At 51.5% G+C, this 18,362-nt stretch overlaps 2 protein-coding genes across 2 annotated transcripts; one reads left to right on the top strand and one right to left on the bottom strand.

Moving 5' to 3' along the window:
• Positions 1–293: 293 nt before the first annotated feature.
• On the bottom strand, positions 294–2,268 carry SRRD (SRR1 domain containing). The gene is made up of 7 exons (XM_076353159.1): positions 2,126–2,268; positions 2,000–2,040; positions 1,777–1,913; positions 1,591–1,689; positions 1,297–1,451; positions 1,002–1,047; positions 294–685 (listed from the first exon to the last, which is right to left on the bottom strand). Exons 1-7 carry the CDS (start codon positions 2,266–2,268, stop codon positions 404–406), a joined length of 903 nt encoding a protein of 300 aa, XP_076209274.1. The 3' UTR covers positions 294–403.
• Positions 2,269–2,353: 85 nt separating this feature from the next.
• Positions 2,354–18,068, top strand: HPS4 (HPS4 biogenesis of lysosomal organelles complex 3 subunit 2). Its single transcript, XM_076353267.1, has 13 exons — positions 2,354–2,452; positions 3,431–3,521; positions 4,073–4,216; positions 5,240–5,347; positions 5,732–5,848; positions 5,977–6,071; positions 7,734–7,806; positions 8,527–8,560; positions 9,189–9,285; positions 9,774–10,704; positions 14,012–14,144; positions 15,037–15,145; positions 16,726–18,068. The coding sequence occupies exons 1-13, from the start codon at positions 2,412–2,414 to the stop codon at positions 16,895–16,897; spliced, it is 2,145 nt and encodes a 714-aa protein (XP_076209382.1). The 5' UTR covers positions 2,354–2,411; the 3' UTR covers positions 16,898–18,068.
• Positions 18,069–18,362: the final 294 nt, after the last annotated feature.

Here is an 18,362-nt window from a genome sequence, read left to right as displayed (position 1 = left end):
AGAACAGATAAAGTGCTGATTTCAGTAGCGCTGAGCAGCTGAAGGCCCCTGCCACTGAGAAAGCTTTTCTAAGCCTGCATTTGGAACTAGATGCCAATACCTTCAACTACAACCCCCTCTCAAATAATTCCCCCTTCCCGATGCTTCGAAATGTGCGTAGTACACGCAAAGGCTTTGAATTGTTTGTGAAAGAGGAGGGGATCAAAAGAACAATCATTATGCAGTACGGATGGCTTAAAAGGCAGGTTTTAGTTAAATTTGTTCGCTGTAGTTAAGTGAGTGTAAGTCAAAGCACAGCTTTACCTTTTATTAAGTAATTAGGATACAAAAATGTCCCATCACGCTCAGTGTTTGGGTGCTGCCGCTTTTGGCGGAGCACGATGATGCTGCCGGTGCTTGAGCTTCATCTCAGCTGCGTAGGAGCTACTGTGGGACAAGAGACGGCCCCAAGGCCCCACCCCTGCTGCAGAGAGCGGTCAGGACTCCGCCGGTCAGCTCTGTCCTCCTTTCTGATGATCTCCAAGTTGTCACAGTCTTGGTACGTCGGCTCCTCCGCGAAGTCCCAGACCTCGGGGGAGAGTTCCTTCAGTTTTTGTACAGGAAACCAGTGGACGGAGGTGTCGTTAAAGGTGTCCAGGTACCGAGGGTGAGCGGGGAGTGCCACTTCCTCTGTCCCTTTCAAGACCTAAGGAGTATTTTGGGGAAAAAGTTAACGTACGACGCAGAAGAACTTTTCTGCAAAGCTCAGTTAGGAGTCGGTGAAGTTGAGGACGGTGTTACGTTAACCCAAGCCCTGTGTGCAGCGTGTTCTGCAGGTCATGTAGAATGATCCTAAAGCAATTCATTTTTTATATTGTAGTGGCCAGGAAAAAAGATTATAAATTGGAATGGGAAAGAGGAGGGTGGTTATTTTTATTTCCTTTCTCATTAAAAGGTGCTTTTAATGAGAATGTTAAAATAATGTTAAAACAACAATAATGTTAAAAACTAGTGACTCGTACCTTTGCTATGTAAGAATAATCTCTCTCCAATATTCGTGACAACAACCTAGAATAACACAAGGTAGCCAGCATTAGACACATGACGCTCCCGTGAATTTGGACAGCTTTTCTGAACAGCCGCGTGGGATCGAAAAGGTGGGAGGTGGCTGATGACCGCAAACAGGACAGCAAGTTGAAAGCGAGCAAAATCTGGAAATCATTGTCAGAAGCAATACAGAAAAAGGCGTAAAGGAGGCGAGGAGAGGAAAACGCCGTTGGAGGCACCCGCCCCTTTCCCTGCGGGGGCTGCACGCACCTCTCCTCGATTCCTTTAAAGCTGTTCCCGATGATGACCATTTTGGACAGTGCCCCTGCGGACCAGTTCCTCCACAGGAGGTTGTTGTACAAGGCTTTCCCGCAGTGCACCATGTAAAACAGCGTGGCCGATCCCTCAATGTCGTGTTTCCCCTCCTGCACGTAAACCAACGTTTCCCGTTACAGCCGAGCCCCGGCAGCGGGGGCTAGGATGGTGCCCCCCCTCCCCGATCCCGGGGCCGGACCGCCCCGGGAGCCCCGGGGATCGGGGCCCAGCCCTGCGGGCCCCGCTCACCTCGTTGTCCGGGAGGAGCCGCAGCCCCAGCTGCCCCAGCGCGGCCGTCTCCTGGGGGGAGAAGGCGGGATCGAACAGGGAGCACCGGCCGGGCGGCACCTGCGGGGAGAGGGGCGGCCGTGGGCGGGGGCCGGGGCGGCGGGGGCCCGTCCCCCCCTCGGGTTCTCCCCGCCGCCCCGTCCTCACCCCCAGCTCCTCCAGCAGCAGCAGCAGGAATGCCAGCTGGTGCCGGGCGGCCGGGCTGCCGCTGAACCGCCCCAGGCCGAAGCAGACGCAGCGGGCGAGCGGCTCCGCGCTGCCGCCCAGCAGGGCCCGCACGGCTCCTGCGGGCACGGAGAGAAGCGTCAGGCCCGGCGTGGTGGGGGGGAGGGGGGGCGGCCCGTTCTCCCCTCCCGCTCCCCGCACGCACCGGCGCTCGCCGTCCAGAAGCCGGAGCTCAACAGATCGTCCCTGCGGGGAGAGCGCAGCGTCAGCGGGGCCCGGCAGCCCGGGGCGGGGGACACACGCGCACGCGGGACGGGGGCCGGGCACTCACCGCGCCTCCTGCAGCCGCCGCAGCACCGCGCCGCTCTCCGCCGCCTCCCCGCCCGCCCGGCCCCGCCGCCGCCGCCGCCGCCGCCCACCCGCCTCCGCCATGCGCCGGCCGCCGTAGCGCGGGCGGTCACGTGCCGCTGTCATGGGACCGGGGGGGGGGGGGGGCCGCCTCCCGGAAGCGGCGGCAGGAGGCCGGGCCGCTCAGCCCCGGTGGCGGCGGGCCCCGCCGGAGGGACGGCCCCTCTCTCGGCTCGTCCCGGCGACGGCCGCCGGGAGCCCGAACACCGATGGCCCGCCCCGCCGCGCCGGAGCCCGGCTCGGCGCCGTGGTGAGCCCCTTCCCCCGGGCCTCCCGCCGCGGCCGCGGGGCTCTCCCGCTCCCTGCCCCCGCCACCGGCTCGTCGGTATCGAGGAGACACCGGCGCTGGCGTGGGCCGGTCGCGACCGGCCGCGCTGCTGCCCCGCGAATGCGCGTTTGTCCCTTTTCTGGCGGGGAAACGCTTGCTCCCCCCGGTTGCGGACGGAGCGCGGGGGCGGGGAGCGCCTTCCGGGGGCCCGGCAAAGCCGGGAGCAGGACCCGCATCTCCTGGAAGCCAACGCAGGGTCTCAACAGCTTCGCCTCTCTCCGGTGAATCGCTCCAGGAGCGCGGAGAGACGGTCTGAGGCGGCATTCAGCCTTGTTTTCCTGGCCGGACAGTAACTTGTGCTCTTCGGCTTCTCCTTTTGAGTTGCCTTTTGCTTTTGTTCCGGACTTCATCTGTTCCCGCTGGAAAGCTCTTGTGTGCAAAGCTTGTAACTAGCGGCTTACTAGTAGGAGCGGACAAAAAGTGTGGTTAAATACATACGGCCTTGAAATTGCACGCTGAATAATATTACGGAGCAGGCCATCTTCTGAAGGAAACCTCCTCCGCCTTGCCCTCCTTGAGGCCTGTCGTGTACAGCCAGCAATAAAATGAAAAGCAGCAGGTTGTGGGAACTGTTTGGACCGCACATGGTTGACGCTTAATGATAATTACTCCGTGTGCTCAGGACAGGAGAATATCTCACAAGTCCGTATCTCCTTCCTCGTGTCTTAGCTGCAGGGTTACAGAATCTATCTTAAACCCACAAAAGTGGTCGAGTGTGATAGCGTGGGACCCCTCTAGCGCTGCTTTCACGTCTAAACTCGGCGTGGTTATGTAAGAACCACGTCTCCTTTCATTTGTCATAACCTTTTTGTTGCTCTACCTGAAATAATAGAAAGGAGAGGGAGAAGCGTAACAGTTTTCAAACATACAGTCATTTCTGTCAATGCTTTGCTTTTTTAGGTGGAATTACTTTTTCCTTTATGATGGTTCGAAGGTTAAGGAAGAAGGAGATCCTACAAGTGCCGGGATTTGTTATTTTTATCCTTCTCAGGTAATGTCTGCTTTTATTTCAGTGCCTGTAAAGGAGTGCCTGTGTTGTGAGTCAGTGCTGATAATTCTGGTTCAGGAACGGTCAGGCTTCCAGGTGGAGCTTTGGATTAATTCTTATCCAGTATTCACAAAAGTTTTAAGAAAACTCATGCAACTAGAACCAGCTGGGGTGGTGCTCCACCAGACTCCGTGCACGGAAGTCCTCGGGCTTCTGAGGCTGGGCATGGTGGTGTTGCACTCTGCTCCCCCGCTGTGGATTCTGGTCAGTGGAGTCCTCCGGCAGAGTCCAGGTCTGCTCTGGTGGTGTGAATAAATACACACGAGGGATGAAAGTGCCCCTAAATAAGCTCTAGGCCCTTGTGCTGCCTGAAAAAAAGCAGTCCGGTTATTTTTTCCCCAGAAATTTGCCTGTGCTACTGCATTTGATTTATAATTAAATTGAACTTATAATTCATTTTTATTTATACCTGAATACAGTAGTGATTTTTTTTCCAAGTCCTTTTAAAAGGAAAAAACCAAAAAAAAGTCTTTCTTCCCGGCCTTCCTCGACAGACTCTCCCCGACCAGCAGGAACTGCTGTGTGGACAGATTGCCGGAGTGGTGCACTGCATGACTGAGATTTCTGGAGTTCCTCCAAGTCTCATTCGCCTGAGGAAGCTCAAGTTTGCAGTTGTAGTGGATGGAGACTATCTGTGGGTGAGTTCAAGGGATCTGGAGGCAGTCGCAAAGCTAAAACTGCGAGGGAGTCTGAGCTATTTTATCAAACAGAGGGCTGCTTCTTTTCGCGGTATGGGCTGCACGCAGATAGACCTGGGGAGAGCTAGGGTGGGAACTTGCAATGCACAACTTTTCATTGCAAGGTAACTTAAATTTTGTTTACCACAGCCTACGAGCATGTGTCGTTCGTGGCAGTCGCTTCAGCTGTTCTGTAAAAAGCTTCACGTACCTCATTTGTGTGTCCACACCCAGCGTGTTTTCTTAAGATGTGCCTGGCAATGGCTGTAAAACACTAAGCTCTGCATCGTTATGTGTATCCGTGGGTTACTGGCAATGACTCGAAACAGGATTCCGTGTGCTGCAGTTTGTAATAAGGACTCAGTCTCCCTTTTTTGGTAGTCTGACCGTTCCTTCCTTCTAACCCTCAGCATTCCCTGCTGCAGAGCTTTGTCAGTGTCAACAGATATTTAGTATATAAAGAGCAGTGTGCAGCAGAGTCGTGACAGAAATGCCCCAAACCATCCCCTGGAAACTGGGCTAAGACCGGTCAGACCTATTTAATCGGCAGTGCTGTTCAGGCTCAGTGGGCTCTCTCTGAGGCAGAAGGCCTGGCGCTTCTGTTTCTCTTGGCAACTCAAAAACTAAATGAAGCATCTTCATCGCTGTAAATAACAAGTTAATTTGAATATTTCTAAGTACTTAGTTTCAGGAAAATGTTCTCAGCTATTAGAACACCGAGCTAGGTCATCTAACGTGGGAAGGGAGTGTGTCTAAAACGCTGGATTTCTGATATCATTTATTTATCCTGTCTGTGCCAGGGCTGTTCTGTGGGTATTTTTGAATTTCCTTTTCCTGTGACTTGTGAATCTGGGGGATGTTTGCCAGCCACAGAACTGCTTGTACGCCCTTGATACTCATTTGAAAGCGATAAGAGTTGTTGTCACCTGCTATGCCTGGGTTTTGTCAGTAAACATTCTTCACTCACGGCTTTCTGTATTAAAGGTTCTGGGCTGTGCCATTGAGCTCCCTGATGTCAGCTGTAGACGGTTTCTGGAGCAGCTGATCAGCCTCTTCACTTTCTACAATGGACCTGTGCACCGTGCGTACATGGTAATTAAAGATCAGCAGCCATGATGTTTCTGCCTAGGAAGAGGTCTTAAACACTTCCCATATTGGCCGAGCTCTCCCCAGGCACGTACGCGCTGGCATATTCCCTTATGTTGTCTTCCTACTAGCAAGGGTCAGAGCAAGCTCACGTATCAAAGAATTGCAACCTGGAAAAGTGTACAGGCCCATCTTCCTGTTGCACTGAGGGCGTCTACTAAAAGTTTCCTAGATGTTCAGTCTAAAGCAGTTTCCTCTCAATATCATCTTCCTCCTTATCCTCACAAGATTTGTCACTTATAGGTACTGTCCCAGATTGACTGCATCTAACCATCCTGAATGCATTAAGGCCTGTGCAGTGACAGCCGTGTGGATTTTTGTTGTCCGCAGGCATTTTCTCAGGAGGAACTGAGCAGGCAGTGGGACAGATATATTGAACACATCCAAAAAAACACCAGTGACCTCCACAAGATTTTCAATTCTCTCTGGAATCTGGACAAAACCAAGGTAAAAGCCTGTCCCCTGCAGTGTCTGGCTCTAGAGCTGCCTTAGTGCCGATGCTTTTGTGTTTATTTGCTGCTTTGAGCATTTCCCAGGATTCTCTGGCCCAACTTCTTGTGGTTCTCCTTGTCTAGGTGGACCCCCTGCTCTTACTGAAGGCAGCTCTCATCTTGCAAACTTGCCAGCGGTCTCCCCATGTCTTGGCAGGCTGCATTCTCTACAAAGGCTTGTAAGTAATCAGGCATTACCCAAAGGGTTAACCCGCGCGTTAAATCTGCCCCTTCCCAGGGCTGTGATCCCGGAGTGCATCCAGGGAGCAGAGCAAGGGCACCAGCTGTACACACAGGGCTGCTGTTTGTAATTGGCAGGAACATCAATGCTTCAGGCAAGGTAATCCCTGTCTGCTGGTGTATTTCAAAGAGGATAAATGGTTATTTGTGTTTATCAGTAGGAGAAATGGAAGCATGAAGAAATTCAAGGTTTGGGTTTTAGTAGTAATCTGCTGTCTTTGATATTCAGCAGGATGTGAAGACTGAACTTCTTGAGCTTCTTAGGTGGAAGTCAGCAAGGAAAAGAAAGACGTGTGAATATTATTCTTTCCCCTTAGTGTTCTCTTTGCAGTCTTGCAAATACAGCGCGCGTGTGCGTGTGTCTGTATGTATGTATTTTTTGACTGACTTGTTGGCCAGGACCACTGTCTATACTGGTAGAAAGTGCGCAGAAGAACGAGCCAGCATTTCCCGCAAGAAATGCTGCCTTCTTTCAGCCGATCATAGCTGAAGATGCTGCAGGTGTGACACTGAACGACATCAGGGAAAGCCTCGAAGGTGGCCTTGAAAGACAGGAGGTGGGGGATTCTGAGAATTTCTTGGCAATAACATTCAAGCACATTTTTCCTTTGGCATAGACTGTTCCTGTAGCACCTTTTATGAGCACTGGCAATATGCCACGATGCGTGCATCTTTCCAGGTCTGACAGAGGCAGGCCAGGCATTTTTAAGGGAATGATCTCATACGTGCAAGCAGGACACTGAGCGTGAGTTACGGCAGCACCTTAAAGCTGGCAGCATGTTGCAGTGGAAGTGAAAGTCTGACTTGAGAATGGAGTCTTGTCCTGCGTCTGCCCATCACCAGCGTGTGTCTCTCGTATTGCTGGTCTGTCTGGTAGAGATTTTTTTTTTCACCAAACGTCATCAGAGTTCTCTGAACTCTGAATCTCACTACAGTGCTGCAAAGGGCTTTGTACCTGAGTTACACTTCTCCTTCTTTAGAGTTTTTTTGAGACTCTCCAGAATGTGGATCTCAACAAGACGTAAATGGGAAGACTGAGAATACCTTTGGAAGCCCTGTCCAAGGGACCTGTGCTGCAGTACTTTGAGTGCTAGTCTTTCCGAATCTTCTCCACTGCCCACAGCTCTTCATGGGGTGGCAGGCAGCCTGTATGGATTGGTCTGTCTTAGGTCTTGACTCAGCAAAACCAGATTTGTTGGCCCAAAGTAAACGCCAGCAGGCGGTTTTCCTGAGTTTAGAGTGGAACTGATCCAAAGAAAAGAAGAAAATGAGAGTCCCGATGGTCACCCAGCTTGTGTTCCTCTTGTTTGGCAATGTGTTAGCTCCAGCCCGTGTCTGGGGCTGGCCCTTCAACCCTTGCAGAGTGTCTGGCAGGACCGGGAGAGGTGGGTGCAGCGGAACCCTAGAGACTCCCCCAGAGATCACCCAGCTGTGAAATGGGGCCCTGCAGCACTGTCAGTTTTGCTCAGAGTACAAGTAAAAGTCTAGTGCGAGCATTGCTGCTGGCTCTGCCTGTCCTGATGCCCGGAGTGATGGGAGTCTATGGCTGAGCTTCAGGAAATGCCACTCTGCTCATGGATGACTTTGTTTTGTCCTTTTAGGATTGTGAGCACGCAGCTGCCACCTCCTCTCACTGCCAAAGTTCTCCTCCAAGGCAATGAGTCTCCAGGCCAGGTATGTTGCTAAACACGTTCCCTGCATGCAGATACCCACTTGTAAGGATGCGGTGTGGGAGCTCTTGTCGCGTAGATCTTACGTGTGCCATTACTGGGAAGGACAAATATTGATGCTGATGCTAAAAGCTTTTATTAGTTATGATTGAGTAAGGTTTCAAGACTTCTGCACTACGAATTTGCTTTTTTTTTGGTCTTTAAGTTACTGAATTCATGAGTTCTCATCTATGTGATGTTTTGATTAGCTTTTTACCCGAGTTTAGGTATTTAGTGCTAAATATACACACAATGAATGCCTGAAAGTGACAAATAGATCAATTTTCGTTTGCATTAAAACTTGTCAAAAGTAATTATTTATGTGGTTCAAGATCTTTTACAAAAAAGCCATCAAGATCCAGATATGAAGAAGGACTCTGCTCTTACTCTGGTTGAGTGAACCAAGTTTTTGTGCCCTGAGCAGGCAGTAGTGGCAAAGGGTGGTATTTGTCCTTGCTTTCAGGTGTATTTTGGTTCTTGGGAAGTCCCCTTGACTTTGAGGTCTTCTACCCAAGGAACAAATCACTGCCCAGCATGGTAAACCAGTCATAGCATTTGCTGAAGGGGATGGTCTGGGGTCTGCTGTAGTCACAGGGAGGCTGAGGAGGCTGGAAGAGATGTCCTGGTGGCACTGATGGCAAGTGTTGAGTCATGCCGCAGAGCTGATTCTTGGCTTTTCTTTCAGAGTGAGCCTGGAGGTGAGGAGCAGCGGGAGCCTGGTGAGCATCCAGCTGCAGAGTACTGGTTGCCAAGTGCACAGCAGCAGCATATGGGCAACCCTCTGGGCCTGCATTCTCTGCAGGGAGAGCATGAGCTGGTTCTCTGGGATTCATGTCAAAGCTCTTGCTGGATGCAGGAGTATATCCCTGAGGGTGTTGCTGCCACTACTCAGCATGTGCCAGTGGGTGTTGTGTAATCAGAACTAGTTCCTTCCTTTGGCTAAGCAAAGGAGTTTGCTCTTTTGGGTTTAATTGTCAGTTGTGCAGATTCCCAACATGCCTGCTTTAATTCCAGTTATCCATGTGCCTACTTGGCCACTGACGGAGCCCTGAAAACAGATGGCTGATGCTTTCAGTCCAAACCTTCAGAGCATCAGTTTATAGATATTCTGCCAGGATGGTTAGAAAAAAAATGCTAAGGGAAAGTTTAACTGTGTCAGGCATTAAGTGTGTGAGGAGGATGGGAAAATGCTGCCTAGTCAGACGTGGTCAGTTTGTGGTGACCCAGGATACGGGATGATAGCACACCTTCTCCTCCTGCAGAAGCATTTGGGCTGATGGAGTCTGGCTTCTGTTCTTTATGCTGGGGCATGTTAATTTAATCCTCAAACCTCCATTGCTCTTGCAGATTCTCCATTGCCACAGGGTGTCTGTATCATCCCGGTATTCCTAACAGAAGATGAAGTCTCAGTGCTCCGAGACTTTCCAGTGGAGTGGATGACTAGGTAGGAAATCAATTTGATGCGTAGAGAGGCTTTTGCAGCAAAGGAGCTAATATGTGGCGCTGTGTCCTCGCTAGCCGTTATTGCTGTTTTCTCTGATACTAACTTGAACTCTGTAATCTGGCTGTTAAAGCTGCCCGAGGTCTTTCAGGCTGGACAGAATTTGTGGTCTCCATATCTCTGTTGTGAAGCAGCCTAAAGCAGAACTGTTTCCCGAGGCCAACTGCCATGTTCTGTTGTTTCTCAGCTCGCAGTGCTGCCTTTGTGCTTTGTAAGTAAGGGAATGACGTTCCCAGGAGTCTGCAGTGTAAGAGGCCCGTGCTTTTCACCTTTGTTAGACCTTAGCCCATCCTTTTCCGAGGTAGATGCTCTTTGTAGCAGAGAATAGATCAGCTATTGAACACTGCCAGGAGGTGATAGTGTTATTAGGTATGTAATAACTCCAAACAGATCCTACTCAGTGGTTTAATCAACTTGTCATCTCCCTCTAGGTCATCCGTGTCTCCAGCAAGCCCTAGAGGAGAGAAGAATGCTCTCTGCTCCCAGGCAGTTGCAGAATCAACAGGAGTTTGTGAAAACCAAGACCTGAATAATATCTCTGTGCAGGAGTCCCCTGAGCAAGCTTCAAGCACAGCTGCATCAGAAGATGCTGGGCAATCAGGCAGCCTTGCAAACACAGGTCCTTTGAAGGGCTTCCCTGAAATGGAAGCCAGTACAAAGGATTCTCCAACTGCAAAACTGAGCAGCCCAGACAGCAAAAGTTCAGAGCTCGGTAGAAAAGCATCCTTGCCATTAGAGAGAGACACGAAGCAGCTGCCAAGCCCTTTCACACTCCATACTGCTGAGTGTGCTCAAACTACAGGTCCGTATCTGGAAGGCTTTTCCTTTCCAAACCCTTATGCCCAGGAGCAGGAGAGTCAGAGCATGGGGAAATCCCCTGTGGACTCTGATGTTGAGCAATGCAGTTTCCAAAGTTATCCTGCAACCAGTGGCAGTCTGGCTATTTGCTCTCCTGCGCAAGAGTTGAGCAGAAGGAAATCAAGTGAACAAGACGAGCAAGGGACTATGAGCCAAAATAGTGTCTCTGGAGAAAGCAGCGGTGCAGCTGGTGGCAATGTGTGGGGTTTGGATTGTCCAGCCACTGCCGTGCAACCAGAGCTCCAAAGCAGGAGTCAGCTGCCAGCTGTAGAGGTTCAGGAGAGTCTGCCCGGTGACCCAGCAGAGAACATGCACTGTCCCAGGAGCAGGGAGAATGACTGGCTGCCTGAGGTGGACAGTCTGGGAGCCCAGGCTGGTGTGCAGTCAGGCAAACAGTGCAAACCAGTTAAAATGAGCTTGTATGTTCACTGTGTTAAGGGGCTTGTGCTCTCCCTGCTGGCTGAAGATCACCTCCGAGAGGACCAGAGTTCCATTGAAGATGTGGTAAGTGGGAAAGCTCCTCCACACCTGCAGATACGCTCACTGCTGCTTGTCTGGTGGTGGTGGTGGGGATGGGGGTTACAACTGAAGAGCGAGCATTGGATCGCGCTTCCCATCTCTTTCCTCACCTGCTCTGTGTTGTGCAAGGCAAAGCCATTTGGCTTAGGGTTCGTCACCACAACCAAAGCTACGTGGGAGGTTGTTCGCGAATGTCAGGCAGCGAGCCTGAGAGGTGAGAGCGTTGTCTCACAGGCAACTCCTGTTGCCTGTTGTTGTCTGTCGGTGCCAGCACCGGAGCAGAACGTGTAGGTGTGACTGTCAGACAGCCCCGCGGGCTGCCAAAGGCCTGTGCTGGATTTGGGATTTGTTGGGAAACCCTGTCAGTTTTGTAGTGCTTTTTGGAAAGCAAGGTTTGTTCTCTGTTTAACCTCCACTTTGCATGTCACAGCTTCTCACTCTGGAAGCACCAGAGACGTGTCTGGCAGCAAGTCCCTGAAGCGTTTCCTTTCTACGTGAAAGTCTGGCTGTCTGTGTCCCCAGCCTGCTCTCCCTGGTGCTGCTCTCCAGGGGCCGGAGCGAAGGGTGCCATTTGGGCACTGCAAATAGGTGCTGTACCAGAGCAATCCCAAATTACTCTGCTGCGGGATTTGCTTTGGCGCACAGGCTTCCCTGCCAGGCAGCGCGGTGCAGCTAATGGGGCTGCGGGGGAAGGATGTGCCGGCCCCCGGCGTTTCCCAGTGAAGCATTAGTCTGCAGAGCTGCTGCCTGGCCTCTGCTTCCCTACCAGGGAGCTGAGTCAAAGCTGCAGAGGCCTGTTTGGTATGCCAGTTGCCATAGGAACAACCTAATTTCTTTAACTGTCAGACTGGAAGGTGGAGGGAAGCTCAGACTAACGCTGGCTCCCAGCATTAGTAGAGCCTCAAGGTTACTCCTTTTACTTCCGAGCTCTGGGACTCGGAGACTGTGGCTGTGACCCCCCACCCTCCGCCCCATAAGCAGGGGGAGCCACCTCCGCACAGCATTTGAGGATTGGTGTGCCCAGGAAGGGATTGCTGCAAAATCAGCAGAGGCCAGGAGGTGCAGCCTTGGCCTTTTGCACCAGACATGGCACATTGCTCTGTCCCCCATTTCAAACAGGCAACTGCACAACGGCTCCCACTCTACCATGTCTTCTCCAGTTGCGGGGAGAGAGGGTGATGCAGGCAGGTAGGAACTGATGCTCTCGAGAGCTGAAGGTTGTCCTCATTGCACAGGTAGCCTTAGCTTCTCTGGGTTTCCTGCAGTTGCAGCTCTGATCTGGCCGGCTGGCAGTGCAGCTCTGCTGTGCGGTTCCCGGCAGCCTGTGCGGCACCCGTGGCTGGAAACCAGCCTCTGCTCTGCTTCATGTCTGACCTGCCATGAGAAGGAGTGTCTGAAGGAGGTAGCTAGCATGTGAAATGCCTTGTTGCGGGGGTTAGCTCTGCTAGTGACACATTGCACATCCCCCTCCCATCAAATGCCTGGGCAAGGCCAGCAGTGGGCCCAGCCTGGCTCAATTTGTCATTTGGTTCATTAATCATAGAATCATTAATCATCAAGGTTGGAAAAGACCTCTAAGATCATCGAGTCCAACCGTGAACCCACCACCACCATGCCCACTAAACCATGTCCCTAAGTGCCTCATCTACACGTCTTTTAAATACTTCCAGGGATGGTGACTCAACCACTTCCCTGGGCAGCCTGTTCCAATTAAGCCTCAAGATCAACTGCCTGACAGTGGTGCACCGCACTTCAGTTGATTTTCTTTATGTATTGCCCCAGGGTTGCCAAAGCCCTGTTCTGTTCGGGTTCCTCTTTTCCCAAACATGCTGCTTCCACTTCACATACTCTTGCTTTGGATCTCATCTTAGCAAAACTGTACTTTCACACAGCTTGGATTTTGACTGTGACTGGGTTCTTCTGACTACACCCTTTCTCTAGGTGCAGGTGTTTGTTATCTCTTAGGAGAGATGCACTGCGTGTCCCGTCATCCCAGGAGGAAGAGTATATTGTTCAAGGAGGTAGTGCTGGGCTCTGCTGCTGGCGTCATGGTGGACTTGAGGCATAATCTCGGCTTGTCTGTTCCTTTGTTTATCTGTAGATTAAAAATGACCCTCAGCTCTCGGGGATGTCCAAGCTTAGTTATAATTAATGTTTGTCGAATGCTTTGAGGCCCCTGAATGACACCAAAGAAGGGTAAAATATGCTACTCGTGCAGCTGAGAACAGCAGGCAGTACCGATCATCCCTCTGGGAGGGCGGTTTCCCATACAGGCTTTCCCTGCAGAGCAGGAGGCTTTGGAGGCTTTCAGGCTCGCTTCCTGCCTGTCTTTAGGTCTTATCCTTTCATTTCACTGCACAGAAAAGAAAATCTGTTCCGTGACCAGGGGGGTCAAGGGTAGGCCAGGCGCTGCCGTCCTGCTGAATGGAGGCTTGATCCTCTCTGTGGTGGAGGAAAGCACACGGGCAGGCTGGAGGATTATGGAGTTAATCTTCCCAGCACTGCCGGAGGGCCCCTGAGCCCCGCCTGCTGCCTGGGAGCCTCAGCACGGCCAGGGCAGCTGGGCTGCTGAAAGTCCAGTCAGGAAAGCAGCTTGGCTTTCCTGTTACTATGATGTTGTGCGAATCCATTGCTCCGTGCTGGGCCTGTCATTACCCCACATGTGAGGCTGTTTCCTTGGCTTTTCCTTTTTTTTTTTTCTTTTTTTTCTCCTCCTGGTGATAGCTCAGTGCCTGCAGTCTGCAGCTGGCCAGAAGCTCAGCACGGAGGCTGGGTGCCCATTAGAAGATTTACTCGTGTGTTGAGAGGGTGCTGCGGGAAACATTGCAGGCAATTAAATCCAGCCCAAGCGTGTAAAGCTGCATCCTGGGTTGTACTGTCTGTCTGGTGTAATAAGGGCTGGTAAGCAAAGGAATATTCCTTGCTGTGACTGAAAGTCATGGCCAGGACGTGAAAATGAGCCCTGGAGAATAATGTTTGATGGTAAATTAATGGAGTCTTGCATTTTCCTGTAATTAATAGCATCAGGTGGTTTAATGGCTTATTTTCAGGTTGGAGTGCCTTTTTCTGAGTCCCCGTCTCACTGACTTGTAAGCTGTGAGACTCGTCTGCTTTCCTCTGTGCCCAAGTTTCCCAGCTGTTCCTGGGTGGGAGCCTGGGCAGCAGAGCGTGGAGGGGTCCAGTCCCTTTGTTGTTGATCTCGCTCACCCAAGCTCCCTCCGGTACCTCCTTGGAAGTCTAGGCAAAGCTGGCCATCTACTCTAACACTTGCCTTTTTTTGCCCTGCCTGCAGTACCACAGCAGTCTGGCTTCTCTGAACGGCCTCGAGGTTCATCTGAGGGAGACTCTGCCCAAAGACTCCTCTTCCTCAGCCAAGACAACCTACAGCTTCACTCACTATGATTGTGTTCAGAACGTACTCACGGGTAAGCCTTCGTCTTCTGGAACAGCAGCCGCTTCGGAGGAGGGATTAAGGAGGGGAACAGGGTTTATGGTAACTTTTTCTCATGCTTCAGAAACATTGCTTGCTATAACTCCTACAAAATAGCCTGGATATAAGGCCCTGTTGAGGAAGCTTTGTCTCTTGTGAGTTTATAATCTGCTGAAGGTTTGTTGATCGCTTTGTTTGGATGAGAGCCAGAGGCCCCTGGGAGATGGAGCCGCTGCCACTGGTGCTTCGCTCAGGAAGATGTTGCTTGGGGTTCTGCTAAGGGCTAGGTCCGAGCACAGGACTTGACATCCTCTTCAAACCTGCCCTCCCTCCGACTTCATTCATCCCTGGTGTGATGCCTTTTGTCCCGCTGTACAACAGAGTGTCAGTCGTTTTTGGCTACAAGAAGCAGGAACTGGGAACAGGTAGTAGCCAGCAGTTCGGAGACTGCTGGCCTGGATCGATGGGTAGACCATCGACATGCAGAAAGCCCCGTGCACATATTGTTCCAGTTCATTCTAATGTTTCCCTCTTTCTGGCAGCCTCACAGGCAGTGTCCCACCTCTCTCCAGCTTAGAAGTGCTGTAGGGAAAGAGAGAAACCCCAGTGATTCTAGGTAACCCAGGTCTCGGGCCTTTTCTTGTCACCCCTCTGATGTGGGGGGTGGAAAGGTACCCCCGGCTTTTTGTTGTGCATGGCTGAGCACGGTGCAAGCTGCTGACTAACTTCACTGAGGTCACACTGGGGCTTAGGGTGTCACCCAGTCTCTGTTCTGTAGATATCCAGGGTCTATGAGAGAGGTCCACAGCCTTTTTTCTGCTCAGTAAATGGGGGCACGCTCCTCTACAGAGCAGCCTCTTAACACACCCCTTACTCCTATTCTGCAGCCAACCTGCCCCACACACCTGGCCCTCTGGATCGGCACTTCCTGAGAGCTGCTACGCTGATCCACTCCGACTTCAACCAGCTTCCGACTGCTTCAGAAATGATAATTAGGTAAGGTGTGCTTGTAACTCCCTCCTCTTCCAGGCACAGGAGTGCTGTGTGGCACACAGAATAGGCAGAAGGGGGGGAGCCCCTTTTCTAAGGCTGGCTGAGGTTTGGCACGTGTTGCAATCACACCAGTGTCTCTTGCCAAGGGTCAGTCATGTCGCCGTATTCCCTGAAGTTTGCTCTTTAGATGTGGGCTACTTAATATTCTGCCTGCAGTGTGATCTGGGTATTGAGAGGCTAGGATGGCACCAAGGCGAGTGAACTGAAGGCACAGCTGAGTTGTGCCACGGGTTTGGATTAAAATATAATGCTAGAATATTGCTAGTTCCTGGCACCATAAGGTTCTAAGACGCAGTGTTAAATATAGCTGTTCCTAATAAATTTGTGTCTCGGCTGGGAGCCAAAGGCACCCAGAATTGGCAACCTAGATTTTGTTTTCTTGCACGGCTTGTTGGGTTGGAGGAAACACACTGTAATGTGCGTGGCAAACTCAATTGTAATGCGCCAGGCAAGATGGTCTTATCACAGCCAGAGCCCTTCCACACAGCCGTGGCTAAAGCTGATCCTGTGCTACAGCACTCCCCCTGTTCCTGTAGCTGATCTCAGGGGGGATGGTTATGTTGTGAGTGCGCAGATTCTGCCTGCCTGGCCGTGCTTGCTTGTCCAAAGCATGATGAAATAAAGATGCTTCTGGGAATTACACTGTTTCACTTCTCTGACACAGCTTGCCAAGGGAACGTGAATCATACACTTCAATGCTGGAGAACTCCTTGTTAAGCATTAGTTTGACTGGCTCCTTAAATCCTATACCAGCTAAGCTGGCGTATTCTGTGTTGCCCCAAAAAAAGCAACTCCACGTGTGAATCAGACTGAGTAACAAGATGACTAAAACTGCTTTCTTTTATGGAGAGTTGTCACAGAAGGGTGTCAGCAAACATACCAGTTGCTGCTTTCCTCCATCAAGGAGGAATGCAGAGTCCTCTGCTTTGCTCCCTGCCAGCCCTCTTGCAGGCAAATACTGAGTGGTGTTTTTTAATCAAGGACCTGAGCCTTTGTGGTTACAGTATCTGATTATTGTCTGACCTTCATCACACCTGTGACTAAACAACCTCGTATGGTTCCTGCTGCAAGGGTGCCGGGCTGGGATTTGCTTATGGACAGCAGCAGTGAGATAGGTTCCTCCAGGAAAGAAGGGGTGTTAGACACGAGGAGTATTTAACTACCAGCTCTTGATGTACTGGGCTGGTCTGCCAGCAAGTGAAATACTCAAAGGATGGCTACATGCATGGATGTTAATGCTGCTGAGTAGGTCCCAGAGGATGTGACATACGATGCTTTTTCTTTTAGGGTGCCAGGACTCTTGAGAAGAAGGGTCTGGTTCCCTGTGGCCTTCTGGTAATACACTGCAGGGTTTTGGTGGCCATTTTAGCTCTGTGTTCCTTTGCTCTGCTGAGACCTAAAAGCCCCTCTCAATAGCTGGGAGTCCAGTGCCACAAGCATCCCAATGCCCAGCCTGGTGAGCTGAAGGGGATCCTGCACAAAGCTGTAAATCCTGACCACTGCCTTCTCTCCTGCCCTGCTAGGAATGCCTCTACAGCCGTGTACGCCTGCCGGAATCCCGTCCAGGAAACCTACTTCCAGCAGCTGGGTGCTCCGCTCCGCAACTCAGGTGTTCCCAACCCTCATGACAGTGCATTCAGCTTGCCAAGCAAGGCCAAGCAAAAGCTGCTGAAGCATGGAGTGAACCTGCTTTGAACTGATGCACTGAGGCAACGCGTCTCAGCCCGTGCTGAAAGTTAGTTCATCTTCAATAAGTAAAATCTCAAAGCCATTTATTCCGTAGGAGACACAAGGCTCTGTGCTACATCTATGGGGTCTCCAGCCTGCCTTGTCCTGAGGAAGGGGCACTCTTACTGCCCTGTTCCTGCAGCACGTTTTGTGCTAGTGCAGAGTATCGTTGACGTTAGCACTTACCAAAGGCTGCAGATAGAAAATAGCTGTGTTGGGGTGCTTGGTTTACATTGACTCTAGGACTATCCATGGTGCTCTGCTGCCACAGGCAGACACTCCTGGAGTACCTTGACCTAAAGTAAAACCTCTTCTTGCTCTAAGCTATACAGACACCAGGCTGCTGGGCAGTACTGGCTTTCAGAGATGTCAGTCAGACACTGCATCTGCCTGGAGTTCTGTGCCTACACTTGCCTTGGTCAGACTTGGGCTTTATTTATATCTCTTAATCTATAGAAATGATCCCCTGCCACGATGTAATGCCTTACCTTGATTAACAGAGCCTGCATGTTCTCGGACTAACTGGAATAGAACAAGTGCTGCAACACTCATAATCCTCCTACAGGCGCTGTCAGGAGGTTTTTATACTGTAGCTGAATCTGGGAGATCCTTGTCCCTCCACGCGTGCCTGATTGGTGATTGTGCAGCACAGTGCTGCCTTCCCTGCTGCCCACCAACGCAGCTGTAACCTGCCAGCCTCTCCAGGGGCTGTGGTGATGGTGGTGGTGTGAATGCACTACACCTCCTGCCTGCTTCTCGGCCTTCCGCTTCCTCCCCTCCCTCCTGTTGGAGGACCTTGTTTCACCTCCTTGCTCTTGCTGCTCAATTTGTCTACACTCTGACAGAAAAGGCAAGTGGGAGCCTCTTAAGCTAATGGGACCAAAGAGGTTTTGTAGCTCCTCGGCAGCTGTTCTCTTGCTGCTCAGACAGACGGCGTGTCGCCTGTGAGCGACTGGCTGGGGGGGGATTGGCAGTGATGGCTGCTTAGACCTGAGTGATGGACACCTGCGTCTGACTGTGCTGTATGTTTCAACGCCTGCTGCTGTTACATACACACACATCACTGTGACTGTGAAAATAAAAGGGAGTCTCCAAGACTCATCCAAGCGCTATGTGTCAGCGGCCAGAGTCCCACTTACTGCTTGGTCGTCGTGTTTGTGATTCCTGGTGTGAGGGTTTGGGGTTGGGTGACCAGTTACCCCTAGCTAGCTCCCTGCCGAGCGTGAGTTCCTGCACTGGTGGGGTTGAACAGGCAGTGCCTGTTGCTTTGATCACTCCTGCAAAGTAGCTACTTGTCAGGGTCTTAGAAGATGGCTAAAGGTAGATGTGTTACTGGCTTTACTGTGAAACGGTGAGCAGACTTGTGTCAGTGTTAGCAGGGCACTCCCAGGAGATGGACATGGTAAAGTCACCATCGTCACAGCTTCTTGTT

The sequence above is a fragment of the Aptenodytes patagonicus genome, chromosome 15 (genome assembly GCF_965638725.1).
Source record: "Aptenodytes patagonicus chromosome 15, bAptPat1.pri.cur, whole genome shotgun sequence".
Classification (NCBI taxonomy): domain Eukaryota; kingdom Metazoa; phylum Chordata; class Aves; order Sphenisciformes; family Spheniscidae; genus Aptenodytes; species Aptenodytes patagonicus.
Note: the sequence above shows the minus strand (reverse complement) of the source record. Positions and strands in the feature narration are given on the sequence as shown.